This window comes from Pleurodeles waltl, chromosome 9 (genome assembly GCF_031143425.1).
Source record: "Pleurodeles waltl isolate 20211129_DDA chromosome 9, aPleWal1.hap1.20221129, whole genome shotgun sequence".
NCBI lineage: Eukaryota > Metazoa > Chordata > Amphibia > Caudata > Salamandridae > Pleurodeles > Pleurodeles waltl.
In genome coordinates, this window is record NC_090448.1 from 330,456,336 (window position 1) to 330,484,076 (window position 27,741).

At 43.1% G+C, this 27,741-nt stretch overlaps 1 protein-coding gene across 1 annotated transcript in view; it reads left to right on the top strand.

The window, feature by feature from the left end:
• The window catches only part of LOC138259641 (acylamino-acid-releasing enzyme-like), a 194,275-nt gene extending 169,408 nt beyond the window's left edge, over nt 1-24,867 (top strand). Inside the window, exons 6-9 of the mRNA XM_069207498.1 lie at nt 9,385-9,542; nt 20,498-20,635; nt 24,413-24,504; nt 24,744-24,867. Of these exons, the coding sequence (XP_069063599.1) occupies nt 9,385-9,542; nt 20,498-20,635; nt 24,413-24,504; nt 24,744-24,867 (512 nt within the window). The remainder of the gene's footprint in view (nt 1-9,384; nt 9,543-20,497; nt 20,636-24,412; nt 24,505-24,743) is intronic.
• Nucleotides 24,868-27,741: the final 2,874 nt, after the last annotated feature.

Genomic DNA, 27,741 nt, shown 5'->3' on the forward strand with positions numbered 1-27,741 from the left:
AAGACAAGAAGCATGCCAGGTCCAACATTAGACCTGCAAGCATAATGCATTCTCACTTATGCTTACACTCATTCACTCACATTCAGTCTTGCTCAGCGATCACTTGCATTCCTTCATTTTCACTCTGTCTCTTGCAGTCTCTCTTACCCTGACTCTCTCATTCACATTTTCTCACCACCTATATTTACTCACTAACACACAGACGATCCCACATACAAACATAAATGTTCACATATATACACACTCTCAGACAAATTCACTCTTACCTACGTGCACACACACCACATACATTTAAAGGTAATTAATGTCTTGTACCTTAAACACCAGTGAATGTTCGTCCCAGATCCTGCTGCTCCACTTATTACCACATCAATAGTCAATAATACAATATTATTCACCATTAGCATAATGAAAATGAGCAGAGGTTGGAGTCAGACGCTGGAAATGCAAGATATTCCTGTGCTATTGGCACTGACTTTGCCACCTCTGAGACAAGGGGTCGAAAAGGCAGTTCCAGGGGTCACAAGGTGCAAGTTGTGGGTTGCAGCTGCGACCCTTGGCAACCCCTAAATGACGTCCATGGCTAACTGTAAACATTGTATTGAACCACATTAACCAAACACACAAGCCAATGAAAACACTAGATGTTAATATACTGTTTTGACCTTGATTACAACTATCACCCTCTACCCAACCATTGAGTTTCCCCAAAAGAGACCGAATAAATTACTTGGCTGTATCAACTTGTTAGACCCACATAGCAACAATTAGGGAATGGGAAACCGAAAATGAAGTGTATCTAGTACTGATTCAAGGAACAGTAGCAGTGGTTCTAAATCTGGACACAAACTCATGAGCAAGGGACTAGCCAGAAAATTAAAATACTCCCCACTTTGAACCATTCATTCATCCACCCATCATTTGACTTATGTATCCCTCAATAAAGCCTTTCATCCATCTATGAATCCTTTTGTCCATCAATTCACCCACCTATCATCCATACGTCCTCTTTGATTTCCTTTTACTCTGTCATCCATCCTCTCAGATTTCCATTTACTCTGCCTTCCTTTCACTCTGCCATGTATCTATCCAAGTTTCCATTTACTCTGCCATCCTTTCACTCATCTATCCTTCCTCTCAGATTCTCATTTATTCTCCCATCCTTTCATCCATCCACCTACTGATTATCTCAACAACTGATCCACCAACTGTTTTCAGCCACCCATCCTCTGACTCACTCATCCACTTATTCTTTTACCCACTCATCCACCCATCCTTTCACCCACGCATCCATCTATCTTTTTACCCACCCAGCCTTTCACCCACTCATCCATCCTTCATCCACCCATCTTTTCACTAACTTGTACATCCATCCTTCAATCCACCGATTCGTTCAACCATCCACTCATTCATCCATCCTTTCATCCACTAGTTCTTCCGCTCATCCATCCTTCCTTCCCTGTCCCCTCAATCCATCTTTCCATCTTCAATTTAGCGTTAATTATGAGCATTGATCTGCCAAACAGCTAAACAAGGCCCATGAAGAAGCCCACCCCTGCCTTGGCTGCTAAAGGGGGGGTTCACAACGAACCTGCTCATGAGGCACATTAACCAGATAACTATATAATCTTAACCAGTAACTCAGCTTTCTTTGCCCAACAGCGGATGAAGAAAAATGTTCACCTAAGAACCTAAACACTTTCCTGGCACAACCCGTTACACCTGACTTAGATCAGAAAGACAAAAGGCAATTTTGTCCTGTGTGACCTACATAGAGCAGCCATGCTCCTCAGACGCTGTATCATGCCCCCTTACTCTCTTTAAGGTAGGAGCTGGACCTCACCGCCTTTTAAGACCCTACAGTGCAGAAGTGGTGCAACAGTAATACCATGCACTCGCTACAGTCAGTTGTAAAAAAACGAGTAATTTTTATTTATTTAAATATTTATTTACATAGTGTAACTATGTAGTAGACTGGATGCGGTTTGAAGGTGTTTCATATGGAACAATGAACTAAGTATAGGATGCATCGCAATACAGGAAGGGTAGGAAGAAGATGAGTAGATTAGAACCAGCTGGTTGAGACAATGAATGCTACTTTCTCTATATATAAATAAAGCATGTGGCAAATAGATGGTTTAAGAATTAGAAATTGCTATAGCAGGATGCATTCTTAGATAATCTAGGATTGGGAAAGGAATTGTTTATGCCGATGTGTTTAATTTGTCCTCTAAACACAAGGAAGGATATATTCTCTCTGAGATTAACTAAGAGGCAAAGCCATGCCGTAGTTTCTACTACCTTGAAATATATCTTTCTGGCTAGCAAGGCCTTCAACTAATTTCTAGGAGCCTTGATTCTTAAACTTTTGGATCCACATGAGATGGTCAGTGTTATGTTTGCGGCACGGACAGGTTTATTTTGGAGGGGAATCCTCCCCTGTCCAGGCCGCCAACACCCCTGCGTGGGGAGTAAATAATGGAATGCCCCTGACGTAAGGGGCATGGAAATAAAAGGGGACGGCGCGTAGCGTCCAGAAGTGCAAGCATTTTTTCTGAGCCGTCACTTACTTTCTCGAGTGTTTCCTGCGTTAGTCTAACGACCAGGAAACACAACAAACTGGTGACGAGGTGTTGGTGGCCCCACCCTCTTGAAAGCGCTTCTGGGTGAGCGGATTCAAACAGAGAACGGGAGCGTTCGAGTGAGGCACAGTGGGGTGCCGTTTTCTCTGGCCAGCTACAGCACATCTGTTGGAACGTGCTGGCCCCATCTCCATTAGACTCCTCTACTGCCAGAGGCCCGTTTTCTCCCTCCTGAGGCCTACAACACGCAGACCACATGGCGGGCAGTGCCTAGGGCTGGCTTTTCTGGCCTGAAAAGTGCCTGGTGGCTGACGGAAGGCTCAGGCTGCACCAATCACTCCACACCAGGCCCCAACAGGGGTGAAAGAGATCAGGGACAGCTGCAACGGTGGTGGTGTTTTTTTCAAAGGACTCTCTCTACCCCAAGGACCCACCCCACTCACACTACTTACTCTAATAGAGATCCCCACAGTGTCCGTGCACGTTGCTGGCGGCTCACAAGACCATTTTTCGCAGGTGAGCGACTGTCAAGTGGGGTCGGTTCTGTGGGAAGTGTGTGGTCATTGCTGGTGGTACACAATGGCGCCCATACCGACACTGGAACCCTTCATAGTTGATGGCCCGCCGTCTGCCCAGGTAGCGAAGTGGAAAGAATGGGTGGAGCGAGTGGAGATGTATTTTGCTGTTGTTGCCCTGGATAATGATGGGTGCCGTCACATGCTCTTACATCTGGGAGGGGCGGCCATACACAAGATCAGTAAGTCCATCACGGAAGAAGGGCCACCTTTCACGTAGCAGTCGCTGAACAGAGCACTCACAGCCCATTTTGAGCCGTTAGCCAACCCAGACTACGAACAGTTCCTTTTACATCAGGCTCGACAACTCCCGGAGGAATCTGTAGACACGTTCTACGCAAGATTGCAGGAACTGGCAAGCACCTGTACCCTACCAGATGCCGAGGATGAAATTCGGGCACAGTTCATACAAGGCTGTCACTCTGTCAAACTTTGTGAGAACATCTTACAAGTCCTGGGGATGTCGATGGCCAACATACTCACGCTGGGGAGATCCAAGGAGCTATCGAAGGCTCGGGCAGCCCACGTGGAGGCCGCCCTGCAAAAACCAATTAAGACAGAACTGGTGAATGTAGTCACCACGGCCTGAGGGAATCGGAAGAAGTCAGGAGCAAAGCCTGGTGCACTGTCATGAGCATGCTACATGTGCAGTGGGTCCTACCCTCATCAAGGACAGTGCCCGGCCCTAGGGAAACGGTGTGCAAATTGCAACAAGTTAAATCACTTTGCCAAGGTATGTCGATCAGCCTCCTCTAAAAAGACAAATCAGCACAAGACAGTGCAGACAGCACAAATACATACCTCGGACTAAGCTGAGGGGGACATGGATAACGATGAAACAGAAGGTGTCATACATGTCAAACATGCAATGCAACCTGGAGGCAGTCTCAACAAACGAATCCCCAAATGCTGCATAATTGTGGGAGGCAAGCCAGTGACAGCACTAATAGACACGGGAGCTTCCATTAATATCATGGCCCTTCAGGTGCTGAAAGATTTGCAACTGAAACCGACACTCCGCCCTATGGCCACCGAAGTGTTGGCATTTGGGTCGTCCAGTCCTCTTCCTTTAGCGGGAGTGTTTACAACGGACATCCAGAATGACGATCAGACGATCAGGACCAATATCTACATCACAGAGGATGGGTCTGGCATGCTGGTGAGTTGCTGAACAGCCGAACTGTTTGGGACTGGTGTCATTCGCATTCAGTGTCCATCGACAAAACATTGAAAGCTTGATAGCAGAATATGCCGAGCTATTCGTGGGAACAGGATGTCTGAAAGGAAGATTGATACGTCTTCATATTGACAGGTCTATCCAGCCTGTGGTCCTAAAACACCGCTGGGTCACTTAACATCTGTGTCCCAAAGTGGAGGAGGAGTTACGCAAACTGGAGACCGCAGGTATAATTGAGAAGGTGGAGGGACCTATTCTGTGGGTTTCGCAAATTGTGGTCACCCGAAAGCCTAAACAGCCTTGAGAAGTGAGAATCTGTGTGGACCTGAGGCTCCCCAATGCAGCAATCCGGTGCTAACGTCACTTAACACCAACCATTGATGACATCGTGGCTGAAGTGAGTGGGTCCAGGTGATTCTCAAAGATGGGTCTGAGGGCAGGCTATCACCAAGTAATGCTTGACCTGGAGTCCCGAGCAATCACGACATTCTCGACTCATGTGGGGCTCAAGAGGTACACACGCCTCAGTTTTGGAATCTCCAGTGCTGCAGAGGTCTTTCAGGACACGATCAGAGGCGTGCTGACGGGTCTGGAGGGCGTCATCAACGTCAGTGATGATATATAAGTTCACGTCCCCACCCTGGAAGGACATATGGACAGATTGCAAGCCACATTCAAGCGTCTCCAAGAACACGGCCTCACACTGCACAGAGAAAAGTGTGATTTTCTTCGAAATCACATTGCCTTTTTTGGATACCACTTCTCTGACAGAAGGGTAATGCCAGACCCGGAGAAGGTGTGTGACATTGAAACGGCGCCTGCCCCCACATCAGTCACAGGTGTTCGCAGTTTTCTGGGTATGGTCACATACTGTGTCCGATTTATCCAAAACCTGGTGTCCTTCACGGCTCCTCTCCGTGAACTGACGAAGACCAATCGCCATTTCCACCTCTACCTGTATGGCCAGCCGTTCATGGGGGTGACAGACCACAAACCGCTGGTCCCACTTTTTAACAGGTCCACTTCCACTTCCACTTCTTCTCCGAGGAAGAGAAGTGGATCTTACAATTACAGGACTATCAGTTCAAGGTAATCTATCGCCCAGGGTCTCAAAATCTGGTGGATTACTTGTCAAGACATGCCAGGCCAGTTTCCGCACAAGAGGAGGAGGCTGAAGCTGTGGAAGAATATGTTCAGCTGGTAGTCGAGCACTCCAGATCGTTGCCAGTGTCCATGCAGGAGTTCATGGAGGCTGCCCAAGACAACGAGTGCATCCAACTGGCCATAAGAGCTGTTCACACCAGGAGGTGGCATGAAATGACACACAACCTAGATAGACAGACGGAAGAAGCTGGCCACACATTAGCTGCCCTGCATCTGGTATGGCATGAGCTGTCGGTGTCAGCAGAGGGGTGTCTGCTCCATGGACTGAGGGCAGTGGTGCCCCGATCCTTATAATCCCGCATAGGGGATTTGGCCCATGCTGCTCATCAAGGATTTGTCAAAATGAAAGCCAGACTTCGGTGCAAGGTATGGTTCCCTGGAGTGGATCACCACGTTGAGAGAGTTGTGCGCATGTGTCACACCTGCCAGGTTGTGGGACCATCGGAGTATCCAGCCCCGATAATCACAGAGCCAATTCCTCCAAACTCTGGAAGCGGGCCAGCGCTGACCTAGGGAGTTTACCTGATGGCCGTCACATGCTGGTGATTATTGATGATTTCTCCAAATATCCGGAGGTGGAAATACTGGACACGACCACAGCGGGACAGGTTATCCCTTGCGTGGAAAAAGTTATGGCCACTCATGGTCTTATTCATGAGCTACGAATGCAGAGTGGTCCACTCTTTTTGAGTCAGGAGTTTGCGGACTACCTCGCGAGGCAGGGGGTTGTCCACAGAAAGATTACGTCTTGCTGGTCACAGACCAATGGTGTAGCTGAGGGCATTATGCGGACTTTGAATAAAGTGCTAAGGATAGCGGTGGCAAAAGCCCACAATGTTGACTGTACTTCGTATGCATTCCTAAGGGAATACAGACTCACTCCGCATACCACTACCATGATAGCCCCTAGTGCTATGTGCATGAATAGACCGGTAGGAGATACCATTCCGCAGTGTGATGTACCCACAATTCTGCAGGAACAGGCCAGTGAAAGACTGTACCAACGCAAATCTGCCAATGACTGAGTATCACGGAGGAGGAGAGCAAAGTCTACACCTCTACAGGTGGGCAACCAGGTGTTGTTTCAAAACAGACATCCGGGGAGAAAATTCCGACTCCCATTTGAGATGACGCCATGGACAGTGGTGAGGCGAAAAGGCACTCTGGTAACTGCTTAAAAGGGCCATGAATCAGTGACCCAGAATATATTGTTCTTCATACGATATCAATCGGACATTGACACTACTGCTAATGACCTCTTGCTACCACTAACGGATGCTGATGGTGGAGAGTTGGAAACCAGTCACCTCGGCGCCTCGAATCAGGATATCCATACACCTCGCTTAGGGTGTGGAGAAAATCAAGAAACCCCTCACGGGACTACAACGGAAGGACGTGAGGGTGATGATTTGGCAGAGACCTTGGAGCCTGGTACGGTGCCAGGGGTGGGTCCAAGAGATACAATCTCCGTCCTAGTCTGCTGCCGTCCAGCAAGCTGCAGGACTTTCTGGTCACCTGAAGTGATGGGGGGGCGATGCCAAGGAACCAGTGGTCTTGATGTACTGGACTTGAAATTAGTATTTCTATTCAGTGATGAAGAATATGTTGGCTAGTCGTGTTTGTTTTGTTTTGTTCTATTTGGGTTAAAGGAGGAATGTTATGTTTGCGGCACTGACGGGTTTATTTCGGAGGGGGATCCTCCCCGTCCAGGCCGCCATCACCCCTGCAAGGGGAGTAAATAATCAAATGCCCTTGACGTAAGGGGCATGGAAATAAAAGGGAACGGCGCCAGTCCACAAGTGAAAACATTTTGTCTGAGCTGTCACTTACTTTCTCGAGTGTTTCCCGCATCAGTCTAACGACCGGGAAACACAACAATAAGGAGTTTGGCTAAGAATGGTGGACTTGTGTATGGCCACTTAAGTGGAGTCACAGAGTTTCAAACTAATCCTTGCGTAATGAGGGACCCAGTGGAGGTCGTAGAAAATAGGAGTGATGCAGTCAAAATTCCTTGTTTTGTATACAATCTGGTAACTTAGTGAAGGGCCGCGTTTAATGGAGCTAAGTGTGAGAGTGGAACTCTGGCCAGATTGGCGTTTTCCTTAAGTTAACAAGAAAGTGCACTGGTGACTTCAATACTTCATGGGGAATTAGATGCCTTATTTTGTTTAACATGTTTAGTTGGAAGTTTGCAGCTTTAGCTAACAGGTTAATGTGTGAAAAAAAGTAAGGGCAGGGTCAATAGTGAACCCCAGTGCTTTGACTGATGGCCTAGGAAAGGCACTGGAACCTTTCAAATTTACGAAAGTCAGTAGAGGTGGGTTCATCTTTTTTGCTAGCAGTGGGAAAAGAAGCAATTCAGCTTTGTCCAGGTTAAGAAGGAATTTGACCTTCAACCAAAATTGGAGTCTGGCAAGACATGTCACTACAGTGCTGATTTTTCTGGGGGAGCAAGGTATGCATGGTACTGCAGGAGCTATCTGACAAGGACGGAGGCAGTGGTGAGGAACAGTGTTGTCACATACATGTCATAGGGAGAGATTGTCGTTCCCAGTATGTTGCAGGAACTGTGAGAGGAGGGTAGCCCAGGTGAAATGGGCTGCTTGCGGAGGTGCTGTACCTCTTCGTATCGGAGGGTTTCTTCCGCTGCCGTCCCTCATTTGCAGACTGCCCCATACAAAGCAGCCAGTGGGAAGGGGGGGTTGGCGAGGAACTCCAGTGGAGGGTAAGTGTGCGTTTGACAAGAAGTAGCACCAGGGAGACAAAGTGGGTTTGCATCGTTTGAAGATGCCAAGGGAGCATGCCTCCCAAGTGTCAGGGATTGGGAGTTCTGTCAGGGACTGGGAGTTCTGTGACCTGTCGTAATATATCATGCACTTTTCTTTTTCCCAATATTGGTGTTGGACAGGGCAGGACCAGACCTTATTCGCTAAGTTTGCTTCAGAAACTTGGCAACCTGAACAACATGCACCCGCGTGGGGAAAAAAGCAATTTATTTGGGCTGGGGTGAGGTATGCTCGGTCGCTAGAGTGTTGATGTTGTGAATGGTTGTTACTTTTTGATACAGCTGAGTATCATATATGCCCTTGACTGTTTGACCACAAACTCTTCCTTGCCGCCAGCATTTTTGCTCCCAGATATTACAACCAGTCTTCACCTTATAGTTTCCACAAAACAATAATTTTATGAATTTTGATGCCATTCAATAGAGGTAAAGGATTTGTAATATGAACAAGGTTGTGTCGGTTAGCCAGCCGATAATCAAATGATAGGTCCTGTCATTTGAGGAAAATAATGGAAAAACTAAATGATATTTACATACTCAAAATAGATTAGATTTTGTTCAAGTAAATTTACAGGTGGCATTCTCTTTCTACTATATGTAGACATTATGGAAATCATATGGTTAACATATAACAGTTTAGTAGTGTAGAGAGAGTATTTTGTAGTAGCAAAGAGAAAAGACCAAGAGAAATATAATGTACATTGATAATCATACAGAGAAGTTGTCATATATTGAGATGTTAATTTCAAAATGTTTGACTTGTCACTTTATTCACTATATTGGTGACAGAGGGTCACAAAATGTTGTATTGCTGCTTTTACAATTATTACAGAATATTCTGAAAGCTTTGCTAATATGACAGGTTGAATGTTTTAGGACAAGGTTTGGCAGAGACAATCAACAACAGGTAGCCTGGGTAAACATTTCATATATTCCTGGTATGCTAATGCAAAGCCTTATTTTGTATCACCGATTTTTTCTAGTGACATCCAACTATCTGTTAAATGCAAGGACCTAGACAAAGAAGAAGTGAGGGAGGCCATGTGTTGCACATGAAGAGGTGCTATGCACAATTCTCAATGTCTGATTTGTTTACAATAGATACGTTTGGGTGTCTCGAATGGTCACACTCCGGTAACCATATCCTGTATGTGGCAGAAAAGAGAATTCCCAAATCAGAATCCTTTTTCAAAACCGCATCATCTGAGCTAAGCCACTCCACTGAAGAGGAATCAACAACACTAGACCATGTTAGGAAGGTACAGCACTTAACCTCATTCTTATATATATTCCACTGCATAGGTTTGAATCCGACGTACGAGGTCTTCTTTTTTTGTTCCCTTTGTTTTCTATTTGTGAACATCGTTCTTTACTTTCTTGTTGTTCTTATTCTTCTTGGTCTTTTGGTTATATTTGTCCTTCCTCTTTTACTATTAATATTATTATTCCTGTTCTTCCTAATAAAAGTATTAATTTGTTAAGAACGTTACATGAAGTTTACAATGGTACAAATGGATACAAAATAAAATTGGTTTTTCAAACATAGTTATATGAAAGGAATACCTATTTCGAAAGACAACAGAAAGCAATGGGTACAAATACAAAGAATGTGAGGATTTACAGACATCATTTCCATAGCAAAAAGGTGATAGGATTAAATAAGGATTTATCTGACTTACTGGAGTAGAACGCATGTTTGGATGGGAAGGAATGAACTGTAGGCACATGGAATGCAAAAGAGCGTGGAAAAATGTATTTACAATTGTACCTGTTATAATTAAGGATTCCTTCTTGGTAAGCAGGAGTAAGGCAGTCAGTGCATGTAGGTTAACAGATTGTACATCTATTGTTGATGATGAGTTACAGGTTGTTTAAGAACGCCTAACCAGTAGCAGAATCCTCTCTTCTCAGCCCACTTTATCTAAGTGCCAACCATCCTTACAGTCACTCACCGACCTTCTACGACATAATAATCATAGCTGAGAAGAGTGGGGAGGCAGGAGAGGGGAGCAGGGAAGGCATTACTAACACAACATATTATAACAGCTCCCCTGCAGCTTCATAATAACTTCTAGCTAATTGAGAAGATGTTATTAGACCATAACACCACGAGGACTGGCTGTACTCAGCTGGGGCACTTTCTCAAGGTACTTAGACCCGTATTTATACTTTTTTTGCGCCGCTTTTTGACACAAAAGCAGCACAAACTTACAAAATACTATTGTATTTTGTAAGTTTGTGACGCTTTTGCGTCAAAAAATGATGCAAATGCGGCGCTAAAAAAGTATAAATATGGGCCTTAGTTACCACACAATTTCTACGTGAAGAAAGCAACGTCCAATGTACCAATGCATTATGGTAGAAAATAAATATTCTATCTATCTCATCATTTTAGAAATTTTTCAATTTCTTAGACTTACGACCAGTGCTATCTGTCTTTGACTCAACCAAACTACTATATTACGGTCTCATCTTGAAACATATGGCTCGAGTGCTGGCCTTGGCAGGTATTACTAACTAGCATGTGAGTCAGGGGAGGAGATAGGCACATGACACACGCTGGCCACCACTGCTCCCTTTGCCTTCCTGATCCATTTCCACATGGTACAGAATTAAGTGCAGAAAATGAGGCTTTAGGAATGGGGTGTTGTGTGGGAAAATATGAATACACTTTACAATCCTTTCACAAACTCCACTGGCTCTTGGTTTAGTAGCAAATTCATTTTAGAATACTTTGCATCTCCCATTGCACATTTTACCAACTGGGTCTTCAATTTCAGTAGGAAACAAACTACACTTAACCAAATAGCTCAACCTCTTTATTATAGTAGGCTATTCAACTGATTGATCTCAGATGTAGAAAGCAGCCTTCGGAGATTGAGCGTGTATGGTGAAGACCCCAAATTTATAGAATTCTCTGTCCTATGAGTTACGCTACTTTTAAATCATTTGTCAATACTAAAGGTAAAGCAGAATGTTCTAGTTCTAGTGCCTCAAAGTTTTAATTCCGTTGAGGACAGAAATAAGAGGATGATCCCTCTTCCGATTGCTTTATTCCTGCAACTTATTTACAGTGACTGTACAAAACAACAACTTCCATGAATAATATCTTAACAGCGATGGCATCGCATGAAAGGCTGAGAGCAAGACAACGCCAGATCTACAAAGATATGATGCTTGTTTCTCTCTCCCTGCACTAGTGCTCTTTGGGCCTGCGTTATACCAAGCACATACCCTTGGACCGTAGTGCAAGGGTGTGCCCATTATCCAGAACAAAAAACTGAGCCTAGACAAACTTCAAAACTTTCCCACTTTGGACATTTGCTGTACGGTGCAACATACATGCAAAGTCGAAATTGTTTGGAGGAATCAAAACATTTCTCTTTTTTAACACCAGCCTCCAAGAGCCATTTCTTTGGCATGAATCCCTGTCTACAAATGTTAGTAGATAGGACTTCACATAAAAAACCATGGGTGGTTTCATGGAAACACTTATGTACCCATTCACACAAAGCAGCGCTAGAGCTACTTTGCATTACTTTAGAGATACTGACCAGAGCCAATAATGTTTTGCATTGGAAAGTAAATCTCAAATAAACATCAGCACTGGTTTGCATTACTTCTGTGGCACACACCGGTGCAAAATGTTAGTCTGTCCATATAAGTACTGTGATAAGCACCATCAGTCAGCATTAACATAGTCTGTAATCCTGAAAAGCACTCTGCTGCCTTTTGGTTCAATGCGCACGCTATACAAATTCTACATACATACATAAATATATACACATATACATAGGGCTTCCTTCACTGATGTCCTTTCTCTTTCTTTGCTGCGAAAAGTGAAGATAATTGTCCTCTGTCAATTGGTTTTGTTTCACCTCCGACCCTACAAAATAAACAATGTCAGTCATTCCTCATTAAAAAAGCTGTATAACTTCATTCACCATCACAGGTTGGAAATCATGTAACGGCAGAGAACATACAGAGGCAAAGCACAATTACAAGGCAGGTAGATATGATCTCATAGTATCAGTTTGGGTGGGAAAAGCCTCGCCTCAGTGTCCTTAATACAATTAGAATTATCAGACACAAGAGCTAAGAGATTTTGTATTCAGTGACCCACATAACATTGCTTATAGTCTTTGGCCAGGTCAGAAAGCATTTTCGAGACTGTGCCTCCCAATGTATTAAAATGATGAACCTTCAAAATATTGTCCGTGGTATAGACATACGTTTCATTCTGGTCAGTTACATGAGCATGAATGACATTGCCACAATTTCGAGGCAGTTGAGGTGGAGACCCTTTTCATCTTATCACCATTTGCCTCCCATGTAAAATATTCTGCATGTGGCTCCCCAGCCTGAATTGCTAGCACAGAACTCCATGATCAGTTCTCAGGAGGATCCAACATTGGACCTGGCTTTCCCGTCGTCCTTGTGGAAAGCCACCTCCTACATTTCTGCCTGGCCTCCAGAGACAGTACAATTGTTAGCTCAGATGTAAGCTCTTTAGCCTGTAGCTTTGCAGTGTGCAGGTGGAAAAGTCTTTTATGGAGACTGACAGAAGGCCCACAATCCTCACAAAGGGCCAGATGTAGCAAAGGGGTTTTCCCATTCTGTGTCAATGGGAAAATGTGTTCGTACATATGGCCCTAAGCGTCTCAGCAAGATGACATCATGGGGCAAGGACCTCCTCCACTCTTTCTTGATGAATTTGATCTTTGTAATGTGTAGATCCTAAATTGCAGAGATTCTATTTATTCTGAACCCCAAAAATTCAAACTCCCTCGAGGTGAAAAGTTCTGAAATGGGATAGTAAATGGGTAAGCTCAGATTTTTTAAGCAGACCTGCAGGACACGTGCTGAAGAAGGGTCTCTACGTTTTGTGACATGATGATAGTGATATCAAAATAAATAAACAGATGATCTTCCAAGAGCATTGCAATATTCCACTGTGGGTCTTGTTAACTTGGTGGAAAACCAAGGATCAATGATGGCTCATAGTAACTTACTTCTGCCTTTTATACAAAATAGTGTAGTAATCACCAAGGGGGTGATAACCTCAGCAGTGAGATATCCTCTTTTAAGAACATTCAAAACAGCCAATCATTTTGTCTCAGAACACGCCTCAGAGGTGTATTTCCTCCATCTTGAAATCTCAGTTCAGTAGAAATTCTGTTCCTTAAGATTATCACTAAGGAGCGAATCCATTTGTCTTTCTTCTGTACGAAAAAGCTATTGCTGATAACCTAGCAGAGCTGCTATGGAGCAGGGACAATAGCACCTTTTTCTAGCAGCTCCCTTGCATCTTTGTCTGTCTGCTCTGAACTGTGGCATGAGAAATATATGCATTGAGGAAAGTGGCTTAAGTAGCGTTTGAATAAAACACAAATGAAAACCATTTGAAGCACTCAGGGGCCTGATGTGAGATTCTTCCAGGCAGGAAGGAATGCTCTGTCCTGACTCCAAGCTTTACCTGTACAAGAGAGTTAAATTCTTACCTGATATTTCAGGTGGGTAAGGTATTCCTCCCATGGAGCTGCCGCTAAAAAGTCCTTTGCCACCTGTTGGTCAGGCAAGATAGAAAGACAGGAAATGGCTCTAGTTCCAAGAAGCACACCTTATCCAGCACCAAAAAAGTAGTTACAAAGCTTCTCAAATTTTTGATAAACAGATTGCCAAACAAACGACCATCCTCTACTGGGCCTGCTTCGGTCCAGGTTGAATCTCCAAGTGGGGGATCCAAATGTATCAGCCTTCAGCAGCATCTCTGACTGAGACAGTGCAATTGGCATTGCCAATGAGTCAAATGGCTCGATGGGCCAAACATGACAATATGATTGAATTTATAAAGCAAACATGGGGCCTGATTCTAACTTTGGAGGACGGTGTTAAACCGTCCCAAAAGTGGCGGATATACCACCTACCGTATTACGAGTTCCATAGGATATAATGGACTCGTAATACGGTAGGTGGTATATCCGCCACTTTTGGGACGGTTTAACACCGTCCTCCAAAGTTAGAATCAGGCCCATAGTCTTTGGTTGCCAAGGTTAGAACTAAGATGCTGATTAAGGTACCAGGTATATCTAGCAGTTAACGTCCAGAGCTTGCTGCATCTGATGCTGGATGAGTGTCGAGCATGTGAGGGTAATTGTCCCCAAACACAAAGTAGCTATTGGCTCTTTCATCTCTGTGTCTTGTCTACCAGCAATCTTAAAAACCAATTAGGACATTTTGAAGGCCTCATCGTTTGCTTGAGTCATCTGTTAAATACCTATCTATAAATGGTAACTGCTCCAAGTTTAGGATGGTTTATGTCCACTTTCCCTCAAGCAGAATCAGGGATGGAAGGCTCAGTTAGGTTGACCCAAGACAAGAATGCCTGCAACAGATGTCCTTCAGAAATATATTTCTTTCAAATGGCAGGGGCAGGAGGATGATAATTGCGCCTAGTTCAAAGGGTGATGGTGGAAAATGATCATTCAACAAAGAAAGAACAGTGAAGATGTACTGCCCATGTGTGCGCATCAAATCAGCATGAAGAATGCATAGGCCTGCAGCGTACAAAGCCTCAGGTCTCAACTTAAGGGAAGAATAATAATGAGACTAGGTTGCCCTGAACCAATTATCAACAATGAAAATCATTGCACCTGTATTACCAAAATGAAATGAGACCACTGCAGAAACTCTTTCCTAGAACAAGAATCCAACTGTACAAAGGCAGGAGGAAGATATGTCAATGAGAGGAGCACTAATGAATTATAATAATGCTGTCTGTGATGTTTTAAAGTTTGTTATGGTGTTATTTATTGAAGTTGTTGTTTTTTAATATCACTTTAAATGAGCTGCTGTATTTAAAGCAATAGGAAGACAGAGTATAATCATTGCCTCTGACTCTGTCATAGAATTAAAATGATGTTATGTTATATTATGTTATGTTAAAGGCATTTAATATAGTGACCGACTCACTCCCGAAGGACTATCTCAGCGCTGCCAAAGTCAAGACAGAATAGCAAATCAAAACAGCCAGGTTTTTAGTTTTGTTTTTAAACTTATTAAATCCGCAGAGGAGCAAATGTATAAAGGAAGCCTATACCAATGGTAGGGGGCAAGGTATTAAAAAGAACGACTGCTGTATCTGGATCTCAAGGTTCTACTAGGACAGTAGTAGGTGTGTTTCTCTAGTAGATATGCTGGGTCCTTAACAGTCAATAACTTATAAGTCAGGCAGAGAAGTTTGAACAGAGATCTTTCCCTGACTGGAAGCCAGTGGAGAGCTGTAAGCGAGAGTGCTGTAGGTGAGCCAGTTGGAAGTTTATTTATCTGGCGGGCAGCTGTGTTTGTTACGTACTGCGCTGGACTTCTCACCTCTGGATACAGGGTTGGCGAATACACCCAGTCTTCTACAGGTTCTGGATACTCCCAGATAAGGGTGACCCCTTCTAGTAGCCACGGTGTCACTTGACAGGCTACGCCAAAGCAGACCGTACCTTCCAGAAGGAGTCCCAGAGGGGAAAAACCCCAACACTGGGGAAAAAACCTCAAACAGGAACTCCTGAAGAAAAGCAAGAAAAAACAGGACTTGACAACAGGAAACAAAAATAGGCAAATCGCCCAAGGAAAAAAGCTGGAACAAAGAACAGGCAAAAATCTCCCAAAGCAAAAAAGCAGGAACAAAGAACAGGCAAAAATCTCCCAAGGCAAAAAGCAGGAACAAAGAACAGGAGCGAACAGCACAACCAGAAGGAAGTGTTTGCAATGAAAGGTGGAACAAGACTGACTGACTTATATACTGAGAAAAGGGAAGTGACATCACAGGAAAAGGAAAGAACACTAGGCTACAGGTAAGTGTAGCGCGACCAGGACCTAAATATATGCTTCCTAGAATGTGTAGTCAACAAACGCGGGGAGTATCGGTAGTGCGTTCCATCCGTGAGGACAGAAAGAGACGCCGCGTCTGAGCGCGGCTTTACAGTGTTCTGAGTGACTTGCATTTTAGAGAAAAAGGACTCATTGGATGCTGACAGTAAGGCCTTTCCATAGTCAAGATTACTAATTATTTAAGCCTGAGTCAGAGATTGCCTTGATCCTTCCGGGAGCCACTGAAATACTTTCCTGAGTAGGTGCATGGTGCCAAAAGTAGGCACCACAAATGGACATAACCTGATCCTTTATGGACAGGTTCTCGTCAAGAAGAACACCTAGATATCTAGCCATCTTACTAGGAGAAGGAACAGATCCTAGCTCCGAAGGCCCCCAATCATCAGACCAATATGTCTGAGCTTTTCCAGACAGCAGGATCTCTGTTTTGTATCAATTTAGCTGTGGACAATTGTAAGTCGGATATCCAAGTGTCAATTTTCCTCATGCAACTGATAAAACTGTGTTTAACATTTTCTGGGTTATGCCCAAGGGAGATGATTTATTGCGTATCATCTGCATATGAAAGTATTTTAAAACCACAGGAATTCGCTATTTGGCCGAGGGGTGATACATAGACATTAAAGAGAGTGGGCCTCAAGGAAGATCCTTGGAGAACACCCTTGCCTGGAGACAAGATTTCTGAATGGAAGGTGTCTAAGGAGACCATTTGGGTCCTTTTGTTCAGAATGTATTTAAACCAGTCTAGGACTTTCCCATGGATATCTGTCTCCTAAAGTTGTTAGATCAAGATTGAATGCAAGATGGTATCAAATGCCACTGACACGTCAAGATGGACTAGCATGGCCAGTGTTCCAGCATCTAAAGCTAATCTAATAGAGTTGACTATTGCCAACAAGGTTGTTTCAGTGCTATGGAAATCTCTAACGCCAAACTGTGAGGAGTCCAGAAGATGATGGTCGAGATAGGAAGAAAGTTATTTGTTTACATATGATTCAAGAGCTTTGCCGAAAAAAGGAAGTGAAATAGGCTGGAAATTGGCAAGCTCCTTTAGGTCAGCGTTAGGTTTCTTTTAAATGATTGTGACGTTCAGATTTCCACTCCTGTGGCACAGAAGCCAATGTTAATGATGCGTTAAATAGTGAGGTGATGGCAGCGTTCAGTAGGGTAGCCTAAGCATTTGTTGCATAAGGAGGAAAGAGGTCAGATTGAGAACCTGATTTAATTTTAGTCAGTAGTTCTGACACTTGCACATGAGTGATAGAGTCAACCCTTTCAAGCACCACTAAGGAATCTCCTGAGGGTAGATCTGTAAAGGACTCATTGGTGTAAGGTACGGTGGTGGTACAAAAATTATGGTATATTATCTCGATTTTTGTCTCAAAATGATTCACCATGGTATCATACAGAGCTTGAGATGCTGGAATAGCAGTGGTGCAATGCAAGGGGCTTGGAAAATTCATTTAACACCTTAAACAGTTTTTTAGCAGAATGTGCAGGTTGGTCAATCCCGTTAATCATGTAGAGTCTACATGATTTTACTATGGTAGTTTCCTAAGGCTAATTTATATCTCGTTTTATTGGCAACAGTTTTCAAGACCCACCATGTGAGTTCTAGTCTTCTACAGCTAGTCTTTTCAAGCCTCAATTTGGGTGAATACCAAGGGGCATTATGTCTGATAATCTTAAGAGTGCTCATTTGCAGAAGGGCCACTATATTGAGCCTTGATACATGGCTAAGGCAGAGGTAATATCCTGAATGTGGTCTAGCTTATGGGCACTGAATGCTGACTCAAAAGTCTCTGGAGTGATCTCCTTCTAGGATCCCAACATGCTACGGCCAGTTTTTTTAGGCCTTAGGTAGATACCCCTAACTGGGATCTGAAGGCAGACAAAATATTTATCAGTCCATGTTAAGGGCTCAGGGGAGTCGATGTGAAGATGCTGAGAGTTGGTAAAGAGTTGAGGTTCAAGTGGCCAGTCGTAGATCAACATCTTGCTCGTGTAGGCCTAACATTTCAAGATCAGTTATTAAAAGGGATACATCAGTGTCTGAGACAATTTCTGCATGATAATTAAAGTTTCCCACCAAAAAGAAAATTATCTGTGGAAAGCACATGAGGTGCTAAACATTCTACTAGTTTATGGCTAAAATCCTTCTTGGAGCTTGGAGGGCGGTAGACTAGTGCTCCATTCCCGAGATCACTGTGAATGGTTTCCACCTTAAAAACACATACCTCAATCCAGTTGGAAAGAAAAGATTCAATAATCTGCACCTCCAAGGAGTCCAGGAAAACTACAGCTACTCCTTCTCCCATCTTAGTTTCTCTATCAAGTCTAACCAACTTATGTTTGTTGGGGAAAGCAGTAGGAATGCATAGAAGAGCCAGTGGATGCTGCCAGGTTTCAGTGATAAAACAAATGTCAGGTTGTAGAAAAGTAAGCAAATCCCACATCTCTGATGCATGCAGGTTTCCTAGCACCTGGTAATGTTCTGATACGGATGATGTTTCTCACAGCTGACCATTTGCTTGGGGTCATGAACACCAATCTTTAATCAATCAATCAACATGTATAAAGCGCAGGTTATCACCCATGGGGTATCAAGACGCTAACTGGGGGACTCGGACCAGTTGAAGAGCCAGGTCTCGAGGTGCTTCCTGAACTGAGCCAATGATGGGGACGGCCTGAGGAGGAGCGGCATTGTCTGTGCGGCGAGGTAGGAGAAGGATCGTCTTTCAGCTGTGTTCTTCCAAATCCTGGGGATGGTAGCGAGGGCCAGTTGTGCAGAGCCGAGTTGCCTGGAGGGGGTGTAGAAGGAGAGGCGGTGATTGAGGTAGGCAGGTCTGGCGATGTGGAGGGCCTTGTATGCGTGGGTCAGGAGTTTGAAGGTGATGTTTTTGTTGAAGGGGAGCCAGCGTAGGTCTCTCAGGTCGGCAAAGATGTGGCTGTGGCGGGATGTCCAGGATCAGTCTGGCTGCGGCGTTTTGTATTCTCTGGAGTCTTGCTTGGAGGTTTTAGTTGATTCCGCCATAGAGTGTGTTGCCGTAGTCGAGTTTACTGCTTACGAGCGCCTGGGCGACTGTTCTCCTTGTGTTGATGGGGATCCACTTGAAAATCTTCCAGAGCAGTCGCCATGGAACTTTTCATTTTACGTGTTTTTTTATGAATGCCTTACTATTGCTGCTACTACTACTCCTAATATCAGTGCTTAATTTGTAAATGAAATAGTGCTGGTGCTCAAAGTCCTAGTCTGAAACTTGCAGCTGGTGCAATTAAATGCGATCACCCGGAATTCCAGAGCTGTGCAGTGCTACATCTGCCTCACTCATCTTTAATTCAGTAAGAGACACTTCATTTGCCTTTAGCTCACTTTTGCACGTTCCTGCTTTCTCCCTGCGTGACGGTTTTTACGTCTTTAGCTTCAAACTTCTTCCAGCTTTCCGCTTCTTTTGAAATCTTTCGGTCTCTTGGTCTCAGTAAAAGTCTAATGCACATAAATAACCCGCGAAAATAAGCGTCGGTGTCCCGCACCGGCAGACACCGCCTCAAATTAAACAATTCTAATGATAGTAATAAAAGTCAGGGATATAAATATGGAGCTCTAGAGACATCACATACTTTCATATTGTGCGTATTTAAGCTTTAGTGGATATGGGCGTGTTTTGGTGGGCTCACAATAAATCCCACTCTTTGGGGCTCTACGCAGCCACTGTGATCAATGCTACAGCAGACTCTTCTGCATTCAGCAGCTCCCTAGAGAATGCGCCCCTTCCCCCCCACCCACAACACAGACTGATCTCTCGAGTGACATATGGGAACCTCTGTCTGACCCACTTTGAGAGCAAGTCTGCTCGCTGTTTTCACTAGAATCCTAGCTGGTGGCGGCTGTTCGGTTGTAAGCGGGGCATTCGCAAACCCTGCACTGCAGTTTACTTGTGGAGGGAGGGGCAGTGAATGAAGACTGTAGAAAGAAAGAGCTGTGTACAAAAGACTACAAATAAAATATTGAACTAGAGTCTACAGCGAGCCCAGTATTAGGGCCATTACAAAAATCCAACATGATAATTAATTCATGGTAAGTTATTCCATTAAGCTTGCACGCGCTCTTGCATTATTTTCCCTGACTCAATCGAACACATCTGTTTTTTGGGCAGAGATTTAGGTGGGATAAATCGTTGTCCACTTTTTCTATCACTGCTTTATGAGCTGCATGACATACATACTTCCTGTACTGGCGGCATGCATAGCAGTGTTTCTTCAGTGATGGGACGACATTAGTGTATGTCATTTGCTACTCTTTTTTATGGGTTATCTGTTCGTTTGACAGGAGGACCAGTTTGTGTTCCGTGAAGGCTGGGGCGAAGGGTTCTTCAACAAGAGTGTCCCAGTGTTATGTATTCTGGACATTGAGAGCAGCAACATCTCTGTGTTGGAAGGTGTTCCTGACCACATCTCACCAGGCCAGGTTAGTATCCTCTCTGAACGATGTCAGAGTAATAATGGTGACAAGCGAAAAATATTTTAAAATGTCCTTTTGTGTGTTAAAATAAGTAGTAAGTAAAGGATTTAGAGCTTAGTGGAAGGATTTAGAAGAGGGACGTTTCGGAAACAGAACTGGAGTCTGATTTGCTAAGATTTTCCCTTAAAACATGAGTCAGATAAACCTGAGTTTTTTCCTTGGCTTACGACATTTTGAAAATTGTCTTAAGATATTGTCCTAAAAAGGGCTGAAGCCAGGAAGGACAGTCAGGATATCTTGAAGCCTGTCTGGGCCAGATATTGTGATTGACAAAATTCGTAAGACCAGCGAAAAATGTTAGCAAATCAGGCCCTGAGTTATAATTGAGGATTTTGATTGAAAGCCTGAAAAGGATAGTTTTGGTAGGCAGAAAATGGTTCTGGAGAGGATGGATTTGGTTGGTGATTGGAGGATTAACAGAAAATTTGAAACGTAAAATGTGGATTTACCAAGATATAATTCAGGGAACCTAAAAGCATTCAGAATAATTAAATGCTATTTCAAGCAGTTTAACTATATATCACCACAGATTAGTGTAAGGTTGATGAATATTGATATGTGATCGGATACCACTAAGAGCTAAATAAAAATATCCTAGAGGATATACTAATTTAAATGTAAACTGTCAGCTGATAACCTTTTAAAATGATGGTTCAGCTTTTTCTCTCTAGATTTCAATCTTATAGAATGTTTTCCCTCTTTTTATAATACACTGCATTTTGGTTTCTGCATCTTTAAAACAAACAATTCATAAAACATACTCCATCCTCCGTTTTAGACTTCTCCCTTGGACTCTCAACCTGTGCCAAGCTTTAAAAATCAACTATGCCCTCTCCTTCAAATATTTTGTAAAACACCTGAATTGGCCTGGTTGAAGATAAACCTACTGCACAAAACTGAGAACTGAACAGCAAACAACTTCTGTTCCACAATCTAAACTCACTACTATATAGATTCCCAAACTTCGCCCTGACACCACTAAACACTGGATTCTATGCAACACCACCCTTAAGAAATTGCAATAGCCCCACTTTCAGTTTACATCCTTTTCAAAGCTTACTGTGTGATTTATAAAATACTTCACATGTGTTAGACCTGACAACGTTAGGGTGGTCTTCGCCCCACCTTTTTGCCTACCTCCTCCACTTTTCTGACCTTGTTTCTGACCATGTCAACCTGGCTAAATAACCCTTTTACCAAGCCCACACCGTCCCTTTTTTTACATATAAGACACCCCTAAGGTAGGCTCTGGATAACCCAGAGGGCACGGTGCAATGTACCTAAAAAGCAGGACATGTACTTTTATGTCTTACATCTCCTGGTAGTGCAAACTCCCCACAGTCATTTTTCACTACTGCAAGGCCTATCTCTCCCATAGAATCACATTGGGATTACCTTATTACATTTTATAAGTGTAATTCCCAATTATGACGCATCCCCTAGTCGAACCAAAGCAGCTCCTCAGCTGAGTGGCAAATCCTCTAGCAGAACCGCTGCATCACCACTGTTCCATGGATTGTACTTGTCACAACATCATGGGTTTGACGCATCACCTGCGGAACTGCCACTGTGTGATGTTTTTCCCGGCGCATGTTCCTTGCATCTCCCTTTCGACAGCAGCGACAACACCAAAACTCTGCACTGGAGCTTCGCTGCCTTTTGGAACAAATGCATTGTCTTGGCTGCCCTAAGCATTCTTGACACCAGCTTCACCGTCACAAGCCCTGTCGACAGGATCCTCGACATTGATGCAATGGGAACTTGCACCGCTGCCTAGCCCAATCTAAAAAATGATGCATTGCCTCAGCTGCGTGACGCATCTTCAACACAGATCCATGCAACACTCCACAACGAGGATTTAGGGTACTTTAGTTCAGCAGGCCTAACTGGGTCCCTGTAGCTAGTTTATGCTCCATCGCAGTTTGCCTGAGCTTCTGATTTTGTACCAGTCCAGCGTAATCAGATATCCGCATCAGCTCTTCTTTCTTCTTGGTGCTATTTTTGCTTAAAACTTTGAAATTCAATATCTCCAGTTTTTTTTATTTTTGCTGTTTCGATCTTGTTGTATTTATTAAATTTAGATCTATTTTTCTAAGCTGGTGTGTAACCTCATTTGTGTGGTGCTTTCACAGTTTTTGTGTTTGACATGTTACACAAATACTTTACCCATTGCCTCTAAGTTAAGCCTGAATACTCTGTGGCAAGATACCAAAGGTTGAGCAAAGGTTAATCGAGGATTTGCCTGTATCTTACCCTGACTATAACTGTGGTTTTGCTTGACCAGGGCTCACACCCCAGTCAACCAATAACCCAATTCCTACCAACATGAAGAAGCAAACTCCTAAAAAGATACATGGAACACACATGAAAACAGTTATGCTGCATGACTGTGGTAGTATTTCCCTTTTGTTTGGGTGTGATCCTAACTGAACAGACTGCTGTATCATGAGTGAGCCCCATCACAAGAGGCTGGTTGTCGTAGGAGCCCTTCATTAGAGATCTAAACAAATTTGTACATATGTTCAGTTTTTTTTTTTAAAGTGCATTGCACGATGGGGAAGGCAGGGCGAGAAAGGGCTTATCATGGCTTCAGTCCGAGTTGTTACTCTTGACCTTTGACTGTGGACCTCAGTCTTCTGCTCATTTATGATTTCAGGTTCATAACGCTTCATTGAAAAGTATAGGTTTTTAGATATTTATAATGTAGGCCCATTATATGTAATTCAGTATATTATTTTAATGTGTTTATATGTACCTGTTAGACAGCAGTTGCATGTATACAGGAAGCCAAACATTTAGAATATTGTATGTAGCAAGCATAAAAAGCTCTGTTGATGTGAGGCTCTGTTGTACTTTTCTCCCCAATAGATACATTTGTAAACAGCAGACCATTTGCTCTAACATTTTTTGTAATGTGTGCCAGGCCTTGATGTATCCTCGCACACCTGGATGGCCACAGAGCATAGGCATTTGCAGCAGTCCAGACCACCCCGGCTTCCACTTTAGTTCTGGCCACTCCTTATACTGTGAGAAGCCGCTTGGTCAGTGCCGGAATGTTACATCACATGCGCACCTCCAGCTGGGATAGAAGTGGACGTTTTCCCGAGAAAGCCACTGTTTATACATCCCTTAATGTTCGAAAGTGGTACCTCCTTGTTCTGCGAGTGCTCCCCAGTGCCAAAAAGGCAATAGGGTGCAGCGCTGGGTGGAAGAAAGGTGCTATCTCCAGGAGCACTTAAGAGAGCGACCATCTTTCACTCCGACCTGTTCCACTTATGCTTTCAAAAAGCGTTGCTGAATAATATTGTAACTATAGTTCTACAGTGTTTTACTTATGTTTAGTATTTTGCAATTAAGTATTAGCTGTTATGTGTTTTGGGAGTGCAACCAAATTTTACTCAAACAGGTTTGCAAAGAAAAGCTTGAAGACCAATGGGAACCACTAAAGTGATTTGAAAAAGCTCACGGTTCAAGCAAGACATTTTAGTTGAGAAGACCAATCCTGGAGCAGGAAACGAGTGTTTAAATCACTTAGCTGCTCTTGTGATGTGATTGATGGTTCTAACTCTGGATGATAGAATAGGTGACTAATGCCAGAACTACAGCCAGGTACAACTGCGAATAGGTTTTGCTACTGGATTAATTGAAAACCTTTGGTCGGCCCCACTTCTGAGGAGTGAACACAGTGAATTTTAACATTGAATCTATATGTCTTTTTCTTAGGCTCTGTGGGACCCAGATGATAATGGCGTTCTTTTTGTGGGATGGCCTCATGAACCCTTTAGATTAGGACAGAAATTTTGCAACAATAGAAGGTATGACTTATTAGTAATTGCTATTAATAAACTTGTAATTAAGTTACTCTTCTGCAGTTATGTTGTGGACACAATGACATACAATTTGGTCTGTACATGTTGCCACGAAAAGTGACTAATTTTTAAATTAAATTTTGCATATGAGTTTTGGGACTCATTGATTATAAGAATTCACCCACAACTATTTAGCATTTTTTGGCTCACTTGGAGCCATCTCATTGTGTCCCTTGTGCCACCAGCTTTGATGTGATGATGAAGAACTGGGTGGTAATGGAAAAACCTTCCATTTGTGGAGGAAGAGATAAAGCAGGTGAAGTATCTACTAAAGCAATTTCGTCTTCCTTTGGGACAGTATACCCCTGAATTTATTCACTCCTATAAAAACAGGAGGGGTTTTTCTCACTACTTAACTCTAAATGAAACACTACAAATACAGCTCTAAATGAAATCCTTAGAATACAATATTAAGGGGAAAAATAACACGTTCGTTATGTCGTGTGGAAATATGTGTCAAATAACTTTAAAATGTCGTATTCTACCTACTGCATTAACCAAAGTCGATACAGAAAGTATTATTAACTAATGCTGTTGATAAGCTTTTTTTTATTTTTTTTAACAAATCATGCGTTTCTATTTGTGATATTTACTGTGTATTTGGCCTAATTTGTTTCATCCTGGGGTATAATACAGTATAATATTTAATGCAAGTTGACTGAGTGCAAATCTGCGAATATGAAACTATTGATTTTATTTCACGTGCACTATTTTTCATCAATACTGATGGTCAGCACCATTAACAAACTGCAGCTTTGCAAAAGGATCCAAATTGAAAATAAGAAAATGTGTTATGATTTTGGGGTGCTAAATTGGTCATGCATTCTCAAAACTCTCCGCCACATGAATGTGTGTTGCTCTACTGGATATCTCCATAAATTGATAAAGTTTCGCACTCCAGTGAAATCCTGGTAAACCTGCACAAACCATGCAAGTTATAAAAAACATGCAAGTCGGAGTCCTCCGTGGCAAAAATACATGTATTTCTTTCACACAAAAGACTAGTGGCCATGCATAATGAAGAACTTGCTGCAGTTTATCACCAAAGTGCAAAATTGTATCTGACAAACTGAAACGTTTTCGTTAGAGTTAACCATAAAAATGACGCATGAGCAGTAGTGTACCACGTACAGACTTACGTAAATCCCAAAAAACGTTGAGAAAGTTCACTGGGCAGATATATTATATTTCCAAAGTTGCAGCTGTAGCTTTACATTAGTGAAGTCAGGATAAATTAATACAAATGTAATACATATTCTTAGCGCGACTCTCTCAATTTCAGTAGTTCCATCAGTGTACCTCCCTTTGTCCCCTCTGCCAGCCTGGGAGATCTGAGTGATAAGGTGAAGAAAAAAATGGTTTCTCCTCTTGTACAGTTCCCATATAAATGTGGGTAAAAATGGTATACACACAGAAGGGTAGCATTACCACTTCAGTAACTTGTGTGATAAACTGGATGTGGGGTATATATTTATTTGGAGAATCACCTGGGTTCTTCAAAAAAAGTAAGCAGTATCTTTTGTAAATCAACACAAGAGCATTTGCAAGCTCTCTGACACGCGATAATAACTAATTTGGTAAAGTTCTTTCTAGCTCATATCTCCACTTTGCTGCACTTCTAGGTGCTATATGAGATGCACAGATACATTCTCACAAAATCTATCCATCTGTCTATCTATCTATCTATCTATCTATCTATCTATCTATCTATCTATCTATCTATCTATCTATCTATCTATCTATCTATTCACTCAAAAATCCAAAGGTTACAGGGACGTTATAGTTAAGTTCTTAATTTACTGGCACAAAACCAGACAAATTCAGCAGTTATAGTTAGTTATTTCAAGTAACTATAACTCACAGCCTAAGATAACTATAACTCGTGCTCCCACCATGCACAGTTTTTTTCCTCAAACATTTTACTGCAAATATTACATTGATGTTATCAAAGATGTCATGAGTGTTGCAATATGGGGGTTAATTAGCAGTGCATGGCGGTCCCCACCCCGCGACAGCCCTTCCTCCTTTCACTTCTTTATCATGTGCTTTTGTACCCATTGAATCCCTCCAGAAGGTCTGGCATAGGGAAGGTCTGTTAATGCCCGAATGTAGCTCTCCACATGATCAGATCATCCGCTAACTTTTCATCCTGCCGCAAACCTTTATCCCAGTATATCCCTTCACCAGTTCTGCACTAGCTCTGTCTTGGATTCAACCATAGAGTAGCAATTCGCCTTTTGAATAGAATCAGGCCAAGCATTACAAACTTCAAACTCAGCTTTCTCTTGCTTCTACTGAGGAGTAGTCCTAGCAGACAGAGTATAATTGTGTACAGGACAACCCAGCCCAATTGCCCCATTGAGCTGTGTCAGCACCTCCTCCCAATACTTTACGATAACTGGGTATCTCCATACTACATGCAGGAAGTCAGCAGTCCCACTTTTACATTCCAACATTGTGAGTCCCCAATAGAATAGATCTTATGTAGCTGCTCCAGAGAAAGGTATGTCAGGTGTATGTAGTTATATTGCACCAACTTGAATCTGGCATTTGTTACTGTCTCGCGAATCCCGCTGTGTATTTTTTGTCATTCCTTAGCCGTAATAGGGTAGTCGCTAAGGTACTGCCAGGCTCTCTCAATTTAAACTAGCATTGCCCACCTATTCGCTCTGAGTGCCCTGTACAGTTGTGTGATAAGTTTCCAACACCCTGCCATCAAGAGCATGGAAACCATTGTTTGCATGGGCTCAGGGATGTTGGGAAATGCAGGCCAGGTCTCCCTGGTCATGGCTGCTATTTTGGTGTACTGCACCAGGCCCAATTCAAACATATTGAACACTTCTTGCATTTTGATGAACCTGCCAGTCAGATATAAGTCGGACCGCATTGTGCATCTGCCGACTCTCCAGCAGACAACAGCCACTTTTCAGGCTACCTGCTCAAAAGGCTACAATACCCAGATCTCTAGATCGGGTACAAATGGCGCTCGAAACAGTGCTGCCCATATTGCTCTTTTCTATAGCTAGCAAACCATTTGGATCACATGCTGCAAGGTCTCAGGTGCTCTTTTGCCTCCCATCAGAAGGGCCAATAAATTATACGAAGTGTAAGTGCCATCTAGAAGTTGTCTCCCAATTCCCTTCCTCATCTAGCCAGCGTATTGTGTGTTACAGATGCACTGCT